The sequence below is a fragment of the Bombus terrestris genome, chromosome 11, assembly GCF_910591885.1.
Source record: "Bombus terrestris chromosome 11, iyBomTerr1.2, whole genome shotgun sequence".
NCBI classification, from domain to species: Eukaryota; Metazoa; Arthropoda; class Insecta; order Hymenoptera; family Apidae; genus Bombus; species Bombus terrestris.
The window spans coordinates 7,792,930-7,809,520 of NC_063279.1; the positions used below are offsets into that span (position 1 = coordinate 7,792,930).

Sequence of the window (16,591 nt, forward strand, 5' to 3'; positions counted from 1 at the left end):
TTATTAACACGCTGCTCGATTACTGATAACGATAACCTGTGAGTGATAATCTTCATTGAAACGAAACGAGATCTGTAACTTGCCCAAGAAATTCCTTTGATTCGTTCTCACGACGTTTTTTCACAGGAGGAGGCTGTTCTTGGAGCCGGCAAGTATCAAATTCAATGATTCCGGGTCGTCAAATAAAGTCAGAATTGGAGATATCTGGTTGTAATAATAATGTGGAGCCCGTTGACGATAAAATTCCACACTGGAGGATTTTTTCGTGGAAAGTCATATGGGAAACCATCCCAGTCCTTGACCATTCAAACGTTCCTTCGAGATAAACAATATTGCAGAATACGTTTATATAACATATTGTAATATACACGATCGAATTACTGTTCGGAAGCATATTGATTGTAAGCTTCGAGTTTGATCGATTGTTTTTAATACGGTTGAGAGTCCTGTGTTACACATGCATATAATCGCTAACTATTTGATAAGACTTCGAGCATTTTCTTTGACAATGTTTAAGGTAATAATTAATGACTTTAAAATATGCGTAATACGATAAACAATAGTAAGAAAGGCCTTTTTTAAATTCTATTATACTTCTAAGGAAGTTTGTTTATTGTAGTATCTTTCTGTACTCCATTGTTTAATGCAGTAGAAATTTTAAATATTTTTTTAGAAATACATATTTGTAATTTACGTGTAATAATACCGCAGGACATTCAATTATCATTCAAACAGCTTATGATTAGATGTAATAGTTATATATTGATAAGTCTGTGAGTGATCGTTAAAAATAAAAGAAATAATGATGGATAATAATGATCAATTTAACATTGAAACATTGGAGATGGAAACTACGATTCACTGATCTACGCCACTGACAATGAGATCCAGAGGCGCTGCCGCGATAAACTCGTACGCTTTCTGTTCTTTCCAGCCAGTACGGTTGAGTCTGTCAAGCAACAGTGGTCGTTTCTTCATCTGCCTCAGGTCTTCACGAACAAATTCCATACTTTCCTCTCCAGTAATGATCAATTCTATTAAAAAATCAAACTTGCCAATCAATCAAATCATCGTTTACTCTAAATATTACTTCAGAGTTTCTTGATTTGTTACATTTTATTATTCGTCACACAGAAAGAAAAAATTCAAAGAATCAAAGAAGTGAAAAGACTAAAAATAAAAGGAATAAGAAGATAGAATTGAGAAGATCAATTAGATAAAGGAACTTAGGTCGTCGGAGGCACAGGTCGTATAGAGAAGAACAAAAGGAGAATAACGTCAGGTCACAGAAGGGAAGAAAGAAAGGCCAATGCAGGTAAGAAACTAAAGGGTCGAATCCTCACTACTCTTGCCTGTGGTCCTGCTCGAGGTTTTTTAGAGAGGAAAAAAACCCACTGGACAGGTTTTAAAGAGTGTCAGGACTGGATACACACACAGGCCACTTAATGCCGTAGATCATTGTAAACTTCTGAGATTGTGGAATCAGGTGAAATACTGGTTATTCAGTTAAGAAACATAAATAAAGGGAGAAAAATATTGAAACTATTGCCTCAATGGACCTAATAAGCCTGTTAAAATTCGTAATTTAATTAACTGGTGCCTTTTGTGGTGTTTGTTTCAATTACAGTGGGTCAGAAGTTAAAAGATAGAAGAGTAGCGTTCTTTTCAACTGTGCCAAATTCTTAGAGCAATTATGTCACCACGACGATAAAATAATACGATGATAACGCGGAAAGAAATTCAACACGCTTCAGAAATTCGCGTGCATTGTGAATCATAGTAACATTGTTTATACTGAAAAACCATGAACGCTGTGTGTGATCTTGTTTATTATTCTTTGAACTAAGAAAGCTAATAATATAGAAAAAGGAGAGAAGCACAGTATCAATAGTACTTTATGCAAAGTGCAGTGTAATTTAGATTTTTATAATTAACGTTAACGACTAACTCTGTATCCAGTTTCTTTTTTTTTTTTTTTTGCACAATGACTTCCATGTTATCCGAAGAAGATTCGAAGGTTGCAAGGATGAAGCAGAAACTGATGAACGACGTACACGTGAAAGAAGAAACACGATCTTTCCTTAGCGTTTTCAGAGAAAACCTAAGCATTTCTCCGTCTGACCTTGAACAAGGCTTCAACAAACATCGATTTCGACCGAATAGAAATACGATTTTAAGTGTGACGGCTCTGTTAATAGCTCTTCTCTGTTTGAGTCTCGAAAGTTGGAAGTTCCATTGTTCTTTGATTAATGCTCGGGAAATTGAAGAGCTAAAACGAAGTGTAGAGAGTTTGAAACATCGCTTCGTGAAAGAAGATCTACTGAATGAACTGAAAGCCTTCGAAGAACAGGTAATGGTTTTTTTTATAAGTAAAAGGATAAGAATGAATGTATCACGTGGCGATAGAATTACACAGGTACTATGTGTAAATCGTTTCTTTCATCTTTTACATTACTTTTAGATTGGAACTTGATCTTAAAGATTCGGATTACAAAATTAAGATTTCAATGAGTATCTTGATAGAATAATAATTTCTTCTTCCTTAAGTTTATCAGTTTTTCTAAGATTCACGTCATTTAAAGTCCTTTTTGGAAACAATGAACGCAAGAAATTCGTTTACGCATTTCGAAGGCATCTTTACCGTTATTTATAATAGCCCTGACGATTCTCGGATCTCTGGTACCAAAATATCCAAGGTTCTAATTATTTTTTCTAGTTATTTTTACACAAAGGCTTCTTTATATCTCATTTCAGAAGTTTCCCTTTTCTTATAACTTTCTCACCTTTTTCTAAGGCATACATTTCCTAATTCAAGATAGATGATAAGAATTATCAACAAACAAATAATTAGATAATGATATAACACATCCCAGTGAAAATAGAGAAATTTATATCTTACCAAAAAATGCTTAACAGAAACAGGAAGTCCTTGTTTAAGTGATTTAGGTAACAAGACGAGGATTAAGAAGCACAATTAAAGTTCTGAACCACTGAATCATCTTATGAACACTAATTTATAACAGTAACAAGCATTTTCTAAATTAATATTTATTCTAATTGATCTAATTTTAGTAAAATTAAATATTTCTTCCGTTATAGGGAAAATGAAGAAAAATAGACCAAAAATCAAATCAAATAAACAAATTGTATTACATTAGTCAGTATCAGAAACGTCACTAAGGTTCGCTATATTGATATTAATTATGTGATAACCTTGCAATGGCTCTCCTTTAATAGGCTCGCGTTACATGAAGAGGATAATAAAAGAAATCAGGTTATCGGTCTCCGGTGACATTAAAGGTCGTAGATAAAAGAACGGACCACGTGCTTGCGTGTGCACGGGTACAAAATGATTCGATGACCTGTTCGACGATTCGTATTGACATCGAGGAGTCATGCAATAGAAAAGTTATTACATGAATTATGTAATTCTACGCAGAATTTGATGCCCATTCGATTCACGATGTAAGGCATCATCGCGTTACATAATGGTGGATATTCAACGAATATACATTGATTGCGTCTATTATAAGATACGTAAACATTCTAATCGATGCAGCATCTAAGATTCTTTCTTCGTTGAAAATACTGATAAATATATTTATTTTTATATCGTATAAGAAACTTATTTTAAAGTATAAAGATAAATATTCTTCGGTATAATAGATATCATTAAACATTAACTATTCAATGATAATGAATAGTGATAATGATTGTCTGTTCACAGTTGTACACCGAAATGTACAACGATGATGATGATGATGATGATCCAGACGAAGCGGATATCGACAATGCTGATTACGACTCGAATTATGACGATGACACGTTTTCTTCGCACGATTACTCTCCGGTATTCGGTGCTAGGCCGTCTGATATCCCTGATTCCTCGTCAACAATTGCTCCTGTGCCCTCTTCACCAGAGCTCAATGCAGATAAAACATTGTTGAAGTTAGCAACAGCGCACAAGATCGAGGTTAAATATAATCAAGAATCGATGAAGAGTTACAAGAACGTAGATCGGGAACGTTATCAAGAAAAGAAGGTCCTGGAAGGGAAATTGGAAAGTCATGAAAATAATACTAAACGAAAGCGAGATGTACTAGGTACAGATAATGTAAAGGATCATTTTTTGAATTGGAAGATGAGCTTGAAGCGTAAACGGTCGATTGACGAAGAAAACCATAATTCTAAGAGATCATTTGTCAGAAGACATTCTTCTAAAAATCACACGAAGGGAACGGTTGCTTCTAGTTCTGGTTCTAAAGAGATGCTGGATGACAGAAGCATTGATGACCAACAAAACACGTTAGTTGCAACATTTTATAATATAGTAGACACAATTTTACCTAGAAATTAATAAGAATTCAATATTAGAAATTGCTGAAAATTTCACGAACCACTAATATTTAATATTATTGTAAAGTTCTGTTAAACTTAGTTATATCAATATACAAATTCAAAGCGGGAAAATATTGTTCAGTACTCTTAGCAGAACGTAAGAATGAACGTAAGAGTGACTCAAGCACTTTCATTTGTTTTTTTCTCGCAGGTCTATTGTCGTTTCTAGTAGGCATCCACCAAAGAAATATAATACCCACTCGTCTTTAGATACCACCGACACATCTCCTTCGAAACATAACAAGATTACTGTGCAAGGTGTCACGAACCATTCCGCAAAGATTTCTCACAGATTTCGAAAGAATATGAATCTCTCTCGAAAAATAGTTGCTATTCATTTTGATGGAGATCGGAGTAAAGCCTCAGGATCAGACTATTATGCTGGAAATGGGAGAATTCGTCATGGCGGTAGTACGTTTAAGGCTTGGAAACCAAGTGATTGGGTAACTGATCTTGGTATGGGCGAATACTTCAGCATGTCTGATGACGGGAATGTTACCATTTACGAAACAGGATTATATCTAGTTTACGCGCAGATTCATTACAATGATGATCATGATGAAATTGGATTTCATCTGGTGGTGAACGGTCGGCCTATTCTTCAATGCATGGTAAGAGGAATATCATATCTAAAAAAAAGATAATCTAGCTTTAAAATTGAATATTTAGAATGTTATCGTTACTTTCAGTATTTATAGCATTTCTTTAAGAAGAAAAAATGATTATAATTAATGTTTGTAGATTGATAACTCTGGTCATTCACGTAACATTAGCCAGACCTGTTTTTCGGCACAACTGACACGGCTCAAAAAACAAGACGTTTTAGTTTTCAAAGAGGCCAGTTCGCCGAGATTCGCCATTTTCGACAAGGAAAACAGTTTCTTCGGACTAGTGAAACTTGGGGAACTAAGAAGGCCATAGCAGTGATCGATTATTTGAAGATAGTAGTAATAATCATAATCAAACATTAATATGCACTTATCACGAGTGAATCTCTTAAAAAACGAAGTGCTTATCTTACTTTAATAAAAAGTAATTTATTGAGCGTTCAGCAATGATACCGTAAAGCGTTTGTTTCAGCTATTGTCGATATTTAATGAAAATAGACGCGGGTCAACTTTGTTAATTAAAGACCAATGGATCTATTTCTGCCCATGAATGTATATTACCGCTGTAAATAAGATTTTTGCGTTTTATTGTTAAGCAGTTTTTGAAACCGCCAATTTTCTACAGAGTCCAAAGATAGTGAGAGTGCAAGTGAGAAAAAAATTAGATTAAGATCTTATAACTGATGTATCCAAATAAAATAAATCTTGCGATACGATCGTGACGCATATTCTAACACACAGTATCGCAGGCTAATTTTTTTTCACAGTATAATCTGGCACGATTACTGCCAATTGGCAACAAGTCTCCGGGACAGTCCATCAAATCAACGATAAAATTCGGTTTTAATAATTTCGTTGGGAAATTCGATGAACAATGATCTTCGAGAATAGGACTTGAATCTTCGCATTTTTGAGGGTATTCTTTTACAGGTTCATTGATTGTGATAACTTCTGGGCAAGATAGCTCTCTCTTTAGATAACAGTGAAAAGTCTCTTCCTCAATTGGGACTCTCACCTAGTAAAAATATCCTACGCTCAGAAACTAATTATAAGGATTAAAACGTTACTAAACAATCAAAATCTTTTATCTAGACTTAAAACAAAGAGAAATAAAAACTCAAAATCCTCTACCTCCGGGACTGCAATTTCGATCCAGGCTTTTCCATACTGTCCTCGTACCAAAGCTGCTGGTAAATGTACTCTATCAGCGATTACTTTGAAAAGCAAGGCTCTTTCGAGATAGGAACCAACTCTCAACATTCCCAACGGGATTACACTAGTTTCTATACTTTCTTTGATTTCCTTCAAATGAATTTCTAGCTGGTGGTCCACGCATCTGATTAGAGGATCCGGACCTGACATTTGTTGGACCACAAACTTGGCCAGCATCTTAGCACGCGAGGCCACGTAGTTAATATTTACAAATCCTTGTGTCGTCTTTGACACTCTGAATGAAAAACCATGATACTTATAGGATTCACGCGGAGAGAAACTTAGAATAATTTTCTTACACGTCTTTCGACTCCGCGGCGATTAACTTGCATTTAAACAATTCTATGTAATCATAGAGATATGAATCGCACTGTAGACGACCAAATTTGGAATCCATCGTTAAATGTAATATTGCCTGGGACAAGAAAACGTTTCTCTTATTGACGGTATGTGTATTCTCTTGTTTGCCCTCTGAAAAAAGAAACAACAATTTCATTACACTTAATGAAGAAAGAGGAAGAAATAAATAATGCTGTTCACCTTCCGAGTTCGATTCATGTAGTTTCTCACGAATGCAATTAACCACGTAGATAGGTTCCAAGGGGCAGAACTTGAATCGGAAAATATCATCCAATATGGGAAAACTGGTTAAGATTAAGACAAAATTAAAGTATAAAACGAAGCAAGAAAGTATAAAATAAAATAGGTAAAGATTCTAAAAATATCATACGCGCAGACGTTTCTTCGCAGTACATAAAATCCATCTCGTGTGATGTCATGCAAAGAAAGTCGTCCAGTTAAAGCGAACTTGATCGGCAAGTGCGCGTCAAATAAGACTTCTATACATGTGTCCCATGAAGGAACTACTCGCGCCGTCGATCGGTTGTTCAGCATGCTATAATTATCATTTTCGTAAATCGTACGATGAAATTGCGTCTGTACATATTTCATGTTAGCCTCACTAATTTAAATATCTGGCGGAGACGAAAGTATCTGCCAGAACCGGATCCGCGCATAATAATTGAATCAATTGGGCGGCTGCGTTCCTTATGGGGATCGATTTAACGTCGCACAATAGATTATACAATCTTTCAGGCCCCTGAGCCTTCAGAAATTCTTGCTTCCCGATCTTCTCGATACACATGGTGGACAAAGCTTTACAGCAAGCGATTTTGAAATCATTCATCGATATACAGCTCAACTGTTAATCAAACAAACTATGGAATTAAGTTTTCCTCAATTTAAAAATTAAAATTTTACTGAGTTATGACATACGTATAAATATTATGCAAATTAAATATATATTAAAGCAAACGTATACTTCGAAAGATGCACATATGGCATCGATGATATCTCCTGTAATTATAGTATCTCTCAAAGCCTGATTTCTTGCTATTGTAATGATGCATTCTATAACTCCGACCAGAATTTCAACAGGGACTTTTCCCCCCGTTTGTTTCATCAGCCATAACAAATAATTCTAAGGATAATATTCTTAAAATATTCTTTGTTAAAGTAAACAGTTTGCTACTTGCACGCATAAGATTACCTGCCCGTGAATGTCTAATAATTCTTGACAATTCTTCACGTCGCACTTCAGCAATTGATTTAAAGCGAATAAAGCCGCCTGTCTAGCGGAAAATTTCAAATTTTCGTTCTTTAATACATCTGGAACGATATCGTGAATTATTGTACTACGTATTGATTTCAAGAAAATTGATTTTTTCAATCTACCTAGAACATGTTTCACGCAATTGCTAGCAGTTAATTCCTTAGCTGCTGGATTGTACAGAGTCATCATACCGATACCATGACAACTGATTTCATACATGTTAGCTTGTACGTTCCCCATTAATGTACGCAATAAATAATCGACGACGCCATAGGTATATAAGGCCTTTACAAGAAACGCGTCAGCAATAAATAAAATAGTATTAGATAAGCAGATGTGAGTTTCAAAAATGTCTACAGTTTGTACTAAACTAGATGAATTTTTAAAATTAGTTTCCTTAAATTGCATGTATTACTTTTCTGCCCCTAGACGTGTGTGATAAACGGACAGCTATATCTAGAGCTTCCATAAAAAGCTTTGAGTGTGATGTGTCTTCTATGTACTTTAATATCTGTTTGATACCGCCGATGTCGTTGAACAATTCTGCTGTTGTGGGATTGTCGCAGGCAAAGCAGAGGATCCGGAGTGCATCCATATGAAGATCTTCCCACTCGATGTTCTAAATAAGTACAAGATGTATCTTCGTGAAACTTAGAAGTACCAGATAGAAGGATCTTCTTCAGTTTCAAGAATATCTTACATCCAAAAATTTCAATAAAACTTCAAGTCCATTCGTGCGCCGAAAGTGATCGTGCAGATAATTATCTTTATTTCTTCGTACTAGATCGGTCACTACATCGAGTGCAAGCTTCTGAATCTCAGTATATGGGGAGTTAAAAAGCTCGTAGATGAGTTCCATGTTAAAATTCTGAAAAATTACAGGTTTTCTTCAAAATTAATCTCGCAAGCGTGAAAGAAATTTTACAAAATGGATCGTTTAACTTGTTATCCTAATGAACCTTAGTCTCAATGATCTCCTTCGCTCCCACAGGATCTTGTAATAGATTATATATAATTTGCATGGTGTTCTTCTTCACATCAGGATCTGGTGATTGAAGTCTTTCGAATAGGAAGTTCATATCCTGACACTGTTTTAGTAATTGTGCTGCTCCAAACATGTCTTTAGTCATTTCTGCTAGGATCAAGGAAGAGAATTCATGCATGAAGATATCCTGTTCGTTGATAAGGACTTTAATGAAGTGCGGGATATAATAATCGGCATCCAACAGGAAATCACGGACATTGGAGATGGCTACCATTTCGGCCAACAATTTTGCTGCGAATCTATTTTATTTTATTTTAAAAATTACAATTAGATAACATTTAAAAATATTACTTTTATACATATTAAATATTATTGATATTAAATATAAAAATTGATAATTATATTTTTATCTTTTTTGATACTTTTTATGTTTTATAGAAAATATAAAAATTAAGAAATCAAAGAAAAAGAATAACGAACTTAAAATAAACCTTCGTGTAAACAAATCCTCATGTGTAATCAATAGTATCACGCTATCTACAATTTCAAGATCAAACAAAACTTCTAGGTTCTCCTGACATTTGCTACCAAATTTTGCCAAAGCTGCCGCTGCAGCTAACAGAATAGGCTTTTCCTGACATTGCAGCAATAATATCGCTGTTCCAGGATATTTCACCTCTAAACGGAGAGGATCGAACTGGTTCTTCGTTTGCTGTTCTCGGTCCACTCGTGTTTTACCATTGGATATACATTTCTACACATAATTTTCTGTATTTAATGTATAAAAAAGAAGGAAAAACAGAATATATGTATTTTTAATTGTTTAAATCTTACTTTTACATGTTTTGGTCCCATACTTTTTTATCTCTCAGTAGAAGTTGAAAAATTGTTTATGTTTAGCATGATTTATAGAGTTCTACACTGAATATTTGTAATAATATCCAATGAATAAAATGTATGATACGAATATTGCCGCAATTGAATTTCGTAGGATTTTTAAAAGCTCGTATGTTGCTTGCACGGTGTTCTTTAATTGAAAGATCTTATTCTAACGGTGTTCTTCTTCTAATACAATACATTCATACTTCTTAATTTAAATGCATTTGTAATAGTACGTATAATATTCTTTTTCGTAAAAGATAGAGATCTTATATACTATAAAATACATAAACTTCCTCGCATGAGATATAATAATATATCTCTATATTAGGTACTGTAAAATACTAGAATATATTAAAAGACTTATACTATCGAAATCATAACATCGGTAATAGTGAGATCGATTCGACGACTACACGTGTTTCTTATTAATACTATAAAAATATCGGAATACATAAATATATTTTAACATGTATTATATTTGCAACTTTTATGGTAAAAAACGATATAAAAACACTCTACATTGTTTAAACTATTAAATTGTTCTCAAAGTAATTATATTATGATATATTATTACATAATATATATTACTATCGTGACGTGCATGGCTTTCGGTAAAAAATAGATTTCGTATACCGATGCTTATAACGATAAAAATTAACATAAAAAAGTATAAAATATGTGTATCTATATGTACAATGCAATATTAATACAATAACATTATCGTGGACAGACGAAACATTTAGCCAAGTCTTATAACATTAACCTCAGTTTTCTATGTGCAATGTTTTTTAATATCTGAAAATAATCATATTAAAAAACATCTTGCATATATATATATATATATGAACACATATTGTTTAAAAACCTATATTTTTGATTTTAGACATCTTTTAGACATCAGAAGCTAGCTTTTCTTCAAAAAAATAAATGAAGTAGCTACAGGTAGAAAAATAATACTTCAAAAAAAGATATCATACCGCTGTTTGTGGAACACCTTGAACTAAATGTGTTTTGCTTTTACTTTTAGGTAATGAGGACTGGCTTATAGCTTTGCTTAATCTAGGTTGTCCATTTGGTGAACTGGTAACAAATCCTTCCGAACGCATATCTTTCAGCGAGATATTAGAATTACTCCTTAGCGATGGAGTAGAACTAAATTTACGATTATGCGACAATCGTTCTTGAAGCTTTGATTCATTTTGCCGCGGTATCCTAGATCTGACAGGTGGTGTGTCACGATATTCGTGGATGTTCTCCTTCGAAGTACGAGTCATATTCTCGATTCCCTCCGAAGGTTCGTCGTCTCGCACCATGAGGATGTCTCCGCTGTAGTAATGGTCAGATTGTCTGGACACAAGAATACAAGAAAAGACAGTAAAAGAATTTATTATTGCTAAAAGTGATTATCTAATAATAATAATTAAAAAATAAAAAAGTTAATTCTACATAGTAGTATCACCAAAAATTGTGATTTTCCTATCTAATTAACTTGTTTCTTTTTGTTAATAAATTCAAGAAGTTCCTTGTCCATATTTAAAGCTGTGCAATGAAATATGTACACTGTTGCATGTAAAAACTATTTTAATTACCTGCGTATAATCTGGCAGCCTTTGTTTTGCTGCATGAATTACAAATAAAGGTAAGATTAATGAAAAATATGTTTAAAGATTGTGTTAATTATATTCCCTTGTATAAACTTCATATGCAATTTCTATAACGTTTATGAAGCCAGAACCATCACCCTCGTGCACTATGTGGTTAAATGATGTGGTCATATAGGGTTGGTTCTGTTTACCTTTTCTTACCTTTTGGCATTGCGCCAAAGCATACAGCATACTACGGAAAGCACGATTAACAATAGACACGCAGTGGAAACAGACCAAAAGGCAATTTGTAAAGGTTCTTTTGGCTCCCACCAATACTATAATAATAAACATAAATGAATAGAATATTTATACTAAGAATATTTTATAAAATTGTTTAATAATATTTTATGAAAGGGGGTATATAGTATTCTTACTTCAGTAACTGGAGGATATGTAGGTACCAAACGACCAATAACCGTTGGTAAATACATAGACCAGAAGGCACTTTCAGTTTGTCGGTAATTCAATAAAATTGAGCTATTGTAAGTAGTATTAATGTTCAAATACCGTAATTGTCCAGGCTTAGCAACATCAAAATGCAAACCCAAAATTTGCGATGGTGTCGGATTTCTAAAAAAGGAAGACATATGTATTACACAGATACAAGGTACATTATAAATAATATTATAATAATAATATATATATACATTATAAATAATATAAGCACAAAATAAAGTTATAAAATTATAAACTTACCCATACGTTGCAAAATTTGCATACGCTTTCATGAAAAAGTGACTCATATTGCGATCGTTGTCTGTCCACATGTCACGCTTCAACTTCCATTTTTGAGGGAAGAATTCTGAAAAGATAGTAGCTTGATAATCATATTTTTAATGAAAAACTTTGAATTATTGTATTCTTACCAACATCCATGAAAGGTGCCCCTGTTAGCCAAAGAAGTTCTGTGTTGTGAGAAACACTTCGCCACTGTGGTAATGTTAATGCTTCTACAGTTGTATTTAGCACATACAAATATGTAGGTACACGTTTTTCTACCAAAAGTTTTGCTATTTTATCAAAAGGAGCAACATAGTGAAAATCAGTCAACAGCTGAAAATTTAACATTATAGAAATATACATATAATTAAAGAGTCAAATTATATACACATAGCGTACAACTTACATTAATATACTGATCGCGAATGTGGGTAATATTAGTCGGATCTGGCCAATATGTGTACATGTATTTTATAGCTTCATAAACTCCTTGAGAATTTAGAGTGTAGTTGTATTTGAGAACAAGTTCCCAAATTTTCTGATCGAATGATTCCGCATCTATAATATACTGATTCTTGGCTAATGTGGCATTGTTATCTAGGAAGAATGAAATGTTTATTAATTCGTAAAAATTTATAAGATTGCAAAGGTTTCGAATTACATACATATAAGGAATGCTGCTTCCTGAGTAGTTACACCAGCCATGTATGCTAAGTTATCTGTAAATTTATGACTTTTTATGCTTTCTTCAGGTGTTTCCACAAAGAAGCGCCAATCTGTTTCTCTCCAATCTTCGTACCAATTGTCACTTGGTACTGTGAAATTAGTATCCAATACAGGAGCCCAAGGAAACATTCCAATATGTTGCTTCAATTCAGAATTACCAAGTTCAAAAAAGGATCTACCATTCTTCAAACACTGCACCAATCTCCAGCTGCTTTCTATGCTACAGCCTAGTGATTCTGCATATACTTTAGATGTATTCTGTGCCCTGTATTTATCTGCTATGACAGCCCAATCTGCCAATGCAGAACCTGATTGAGCTATCACTTTTGATACCATATCTCTGGTTTTAGGTGCAACCATTAATAATCCAGCACTTGCTGCTCCAGCACCAGGTCCAAAAAGAGTTATTGCATCAGGATTACCATTAAAAGCTCTGATATTATCATACACCCACCTCAATGCCATAGCTTGATCCAAAATTCCATAATTTCCAGGGCTATTCTCATCTCCTGTACTTAGAAATCCTAGAGCTCCTAGTCGATAGTTAATAGAAACAACTACTACATCGTAAAATGCAGCCAACATGTGAGCTGGAAACAAATTGCTTGCTCCATGAGTAAATTCTCCACCATGAATATAGAACATTACTGGGTATAGCTTAGCTAAACCAGAGCTAATATCTGGTGTAAAAATATTCAAATATAAACAGTCTTCATCCACATCACGGATTCCTTTAGTAGCACCAGTATATGCACTGGGCTGAGGACAAGCTGGTCCCCAATCAACAGCTTGCAGTAATTGCCAACCTTTATGAGTTTTGGGTGGTTTAAATCGACCTTCCTTTATAGGTGGCATAGCATAAGGAATACCGAGGAATACATTAACATGCTTTGTAACCCTTTCAACTGGTAAACTCCAGGGCCTATGCCTTGCTTGTGGATCATCATATAAATAAACTTTAAATCCTTGCACTTGTCCATAAGCTGTGGTCACAGTAACATCTATAGGTAGATTTTTAGAATCAGACCTCTTTCTTCCTTGAAGATCTTCTCGCCAACCACCCAATATACCAGGTAAAGGGAGTCTTGAAGTTGTATGCTTAAAAAATGACAATCGTTTTCTAATTATAATCTTTTACCAAGTTTATTTACTGATATAAATACAAATTGAATGTATTATTACGTGTCATTACTTTTTAAAAGATATCATGCAATTTTTCTAGTAAAAAAAAATAGTAGGAGAATTGTATTACTTGTATTATTTTACCTCGTAAAGGTACCGACTATCTGGTGCTCTGGTGGGTCCTCTGTAAACAGAATCCCAGTAACTAGGACGATACCCATACCTTCTATCTTTGTAAACATAAGTGTCGGTTCGGTGATCTGGTCCGGTTTGAGGCACATATACTCCATCGCGACTGTAATACCGACTACCCGGGGGTATTTGTTCCTGACATAACACCGTAATTGCGAGGAAGCACAGATAAAAACAAACGCGTCCAATCGACGAGTATAAAGTATATGCGGCCATCTTGCCCGCGTGCGTATTGGTGTTTCACCAGACAGACAGATGTGGTTTGTCAGTGTGTATACACACGTGACACTTCTACAGGCACGCAGTAATGCGAGGAACTCGGTCTTTCAGGAAACTCTTGATGAAGCGGAGAAAAGCGAAAGCCGCGATGAAAGTAAAATCTCACCAGCTTTTATATTCTCTTCGAAAACATGCATGGAGAAAGAAAACCACTTCTGAAACTAAATAGAAACAAATTTTTGATTACAAAAAAGAAAGGTTAAATGGTCGGAATTTGGTAATTATTACACACGTGTACTACTTACGAAATCGAAGGACTGACACGCGCATGAGCCAACACCCTGTAGCCTGTCACGTTCGAAAACGATCGTTTCTCCCGCTCCTAATACTACCAAACATCGAAATCCATTTTTTGCATCCTGTAACAATGATACTGATACGTTATCATTCACCTTAAACACTTTTCTTCTCGTAGATTTATGTTAACTTCATTATATTTTTTTGTTTTGAATATGTTTATGAACGTATGTACCATCGAACCATAAATGTAAAATTATATCATAGAATGAAACCTTATGAAAATAATCGGCGAAATTAATAAAAATCAAGTTCACTGATAAGATTGAATTGCAATTGCGTGATACATAGCGAATTTGGGTATGTTTCGAAAATATTATTTGTAACACGAATGCTACTCGGAGTTACATCCAAACTCTACTGAACGGTAATGTTACTCTCGCGTGCAAATACGCGCTGCATTCGACTGCCCACGCGCTAATAAATACTTACTTGTTATATACTGAAATTATCAAGCAGTATGATCTACGATCCCTGTGATCGTCCAAGTATGCCGTCGCGTGAACGGATGAGTTGTACTCGTACTCGTACTCATACTCGTACTACATGTACATATACAGTTCAGTCATACTGGCTCGTGCGAAGGATACGCTTATCTTCCGGCAATTTTACCGGAAATATAATAGATTACAACAGTGATACTCATTGAGAACGTTACTTCATATCAATTTTTTGTCGCTTTCTAAATATCAGAATATAGTTAATCATTAAACAATTTAATAAGCTTACTAAAAAATTTCGTAATATAAATTATAAGTATAATACTTTCTGCCTCAATGTAGTTCCTGGATACCTTTAATTTTGAAACTGACTGTCAAGTAAAACCAGATCATCGCTGAGTACCATTGAAATTGATAACATACCGAGGCATGAATAATGGGATAATCAACAATTCCCCCCTCGATTCCACCGTTACTCTCGTCGTTGAATAATCTCTCTATCGATTATAATCGCCTCGAGCTGGTCTTCGTTATTTTGTTACTTTTGTTGCTTTTGTTGCACTCTTCATAGTCTATTAAGAACTGAAATTTATATAATCAGCATGTAGATCACATATACCTAAAAAGATATTCTGATTGAATATACAGCTACAACGTGATACAGATTGTGAGATATGTTCATGATTTACCCGGAGCCGGGTAGGAGATGTTAATTCCCGTGGAAATAATCGATATAAATTAATATTTTCTATAATAATTAATTAACATTAAGATTAATATAAATTATTAATGTAATAATTTTAATATAATATTATTAATTATATTAGTTTAAATTATATTATATTAATAAAAATTATTAATATAATAATTAATAAAGTATTAATATAAATATTTGTATTTGTAAGATTAGGAACATACATCGCTGGAGCAATTGCTTCGTCTGTAGACAGAGATGCGACAAAGTAAAAGCTTTTTATCTGTCGCTCTCTTTGTCACCCCCTTCACGTGAGTTCTCCAATTTACGGCAATTGCTGGATTTATTACCCATTCCCCGGTCAACTTTACTTACATGCTTGTACAGTCTCAGTAAAGAACTGGCGTGGCTTAATTACGCTGGTTCGTTCTCGGCTATCCTCTTGGAATCGTCACGCTTGACACGACGGGGTCGACTTCTGAGAACAAAAGTGAACGTGAAATAGAAGTCAGTCGCGAATTGCAAAGTAAGAAAAGTTTGTTATATAAAATATATTTTGAGTTTTTGTTCCAATATTTCATAAATAATTTCTTGACATAGGAAAGTGTATTCTTGAAGTTCAAGATGATGAGATATCCTATTTCTTCTGACTAAAAGATATGACATTATGATATTTTAAGATGTTTAGTTTGGCATGTTTTACGAGATATTCAAGTTTGGAGAGTTTGCGGTAAATGCAAATTTATTGGACGCAACATTCAGTCCATCCTGAACCGGC

General features: G+C 34.2%; 3 protein-coding genes across 10 annotated transcripts; 1 reads left to right on the forward strand and 2 right to left on the reverse strand.

Annotated features, from left to right (window-relative positions):
- The first annotated feature begins 881 nt into the window (after nt 1-881).
- Nucleotides 882-5,749, forward strand: LOC100644732 (protein eiger). 3 transcript variants are annotated; one of them, XM_012313889.3, is made up of 5 exons: nt 882-1,021; nt 1,135-2,350; nt 3,728-4,305; nt 4,550-5,009; nt 5,140-5,749. In XM_012313889.3, exons 2-5 carry the CDS (start codon nt 1,985-1,987, stop codon nt 5,317-5,319), a joined length of 1,584 nt encoding a protein of 527 aa, XP_012169279.1. In that variant the 5' UTR covers nt 882-1,021; nt 1,135-1,984; the 3' UTR covers nt 5,320-5,749. The 3 variants fall into 3 exon arrangements, with proteins under 3 accessions (XP_012169279.1, XP_012169278.1, XP_012169280.1); XM_012313888.3 differs by having other exon boundaries at nt 898-1,315; nt 1,628-2,350; XM_012313890.3 differs by having other exon boundaries at nt 899-1,315; nt 2,010-2,350.
- LOC100647308 (armadillo repeat-containing protein 3) lies at nt 5,466-9,670 on the reverse strand. The gene is made up of 14 exons (XM_048409947.1): nt 9,650-9,670; nt 9,307-9,569; nt 8,790-9,114; nt 8,531-8,698; nt 8,246-8,449; nt 7,953-8,115; nt 7,768-7,886; nt 7,540-7,698; nt 7,181-7,419; nt 6,949-7,113; nt 6,759-6,862; nt 6,518-6,689; nt 6,138-6,453; nt 5,466-6,021 (listed from the first exon to the last, which is right to left on the reverse strand). Exons 1-14 carry the CDS (start codon nt 9,668-9,670, stop codon nt 5,737-5,739), a joined length of 2,703 nt encoding a protein of 900 aa, XP_048265904.1. The 3' UTR covers nt 5,466-5,736.
- On the reverse strand, nt 9,613-15,251 carry LOC100644613 (cholinesterase). Of its 6 annotated transcripts, XM_048410040.1 has the most exons (11): nt 15,112-15,251; nt 14,628-14,741; nt 14,056-14,543; nt 12,729-13,887; nt 12,470-12,660; nt 12,210-12,396; nt 12,040-12,160; nt 11,718-11,913; nt 11,503-11,618; nt 11,287-11,315; nt 10,906-11,044 (listed from the first exon to the last, which is right to left on the reverse strand). In XM_048410040.1, exons 3-11 carry the CDS (start codon nt 14,317-14,319, stop codon nt 10,968-10,970), a joined length of 2,340 nt encoding a protein of 779 aa, XP_048265997.1. In that variant the 5' UTR covers nt 14,320-14,543; nt 14,628-14,741; nt 15,112-15,251; the 3' UTR covers nt 10,906-10,967. The 6 variants fall into 6 exon arrangements, with proteins under 6 accessions (XP_048265993.1, XP_003399075.1, XP_048265994.1 ...); XM_048410036.1 differs by lacking the exon at nt 11,287-11,315 and having other exon boundaries at nt 9,613-11,044; XM_003399027.4 differs by lacking the exon at nt 11,287-11,315 and having other exon boundaries at nt 9,613-11,044; nt 12,040-12,145; nt 15,112-15,250.
- Nucleotides 15,252-16,591: the final 1,340 nt, after the last annotated feature.

What these genes read in the sequence shown, in the direction of transcription:
- LOC100644732 (XM_012313889.3), top strand. Translation starts at nt 1,985, where the DNA reads ATGACTTCCATGTTATCCGAAGAAGATTCGAAGGTTGCAAGGATGAAG. An exon ending in ATTGATGACCAACAAAACAC is followed by an intron (nt 4,306 to 4,549) that starts GTTAGTTGCAAC and finishes TTTTTCTCGCAG; the next exon opens with GTCTATTGTCGTTTCTAGTA. An exon ending in GGCCTATTCTTCAATGCATG is followed by an intron (nt 5,010 to 5,139) that starts GTAAGAGGAATA and finishes TAATGTTTGTAG; the next exon opens with ATTGATAACTCTGGTCATTC.
- LOC100644613 (XM_048410036.1), bottom strand. Translation starts at nt 14,319, where the DNA reads ATGGCCGCATATACTTTATACTCGTCGATTGGACGCGTTTGTTTTTAT. An exon ending in ATAGTCGGTACCTTTACGAG is followed by an intron (nt 13,888 to 14,055) that starts GTAAAATAATAC and finishes TCATTTTTTAAG; the next exon opens with CATACAACTTCAAGACTCCC. An exon ending in GCAAATTTTGCAACGTATGG is followed by an intron (nt 11,914 to 12,039) that starts GTAAGTTTATAA and finishes TTCCTTTTTTAG; the next exon opens with AAATCCGACACCATCGCAAA.
- LOC100647308 (XM_048409947.1), bottom strand. Translation starts at nt 9,670, where the DNA reads ATGGGACCAAAACATGTAAAA. An exon ending in AGGAGATCATTGAGACTAAG is followed by an intron (nt 8,699 to 8,789) that starts GTTCATTAGGAT and finishes GTAATTTTTCAG; the next exon opens with AATTTTAACATGGAACTCAT. An exon ending in CCATATGTGCATCTTTCGAA is followed by an intron (nt 7,420 to 7,539) that starts GTATACGTTTGC and finishes TTTGATTAACAG; the next exon opens with TTGAGCTGTATATCGATGAA.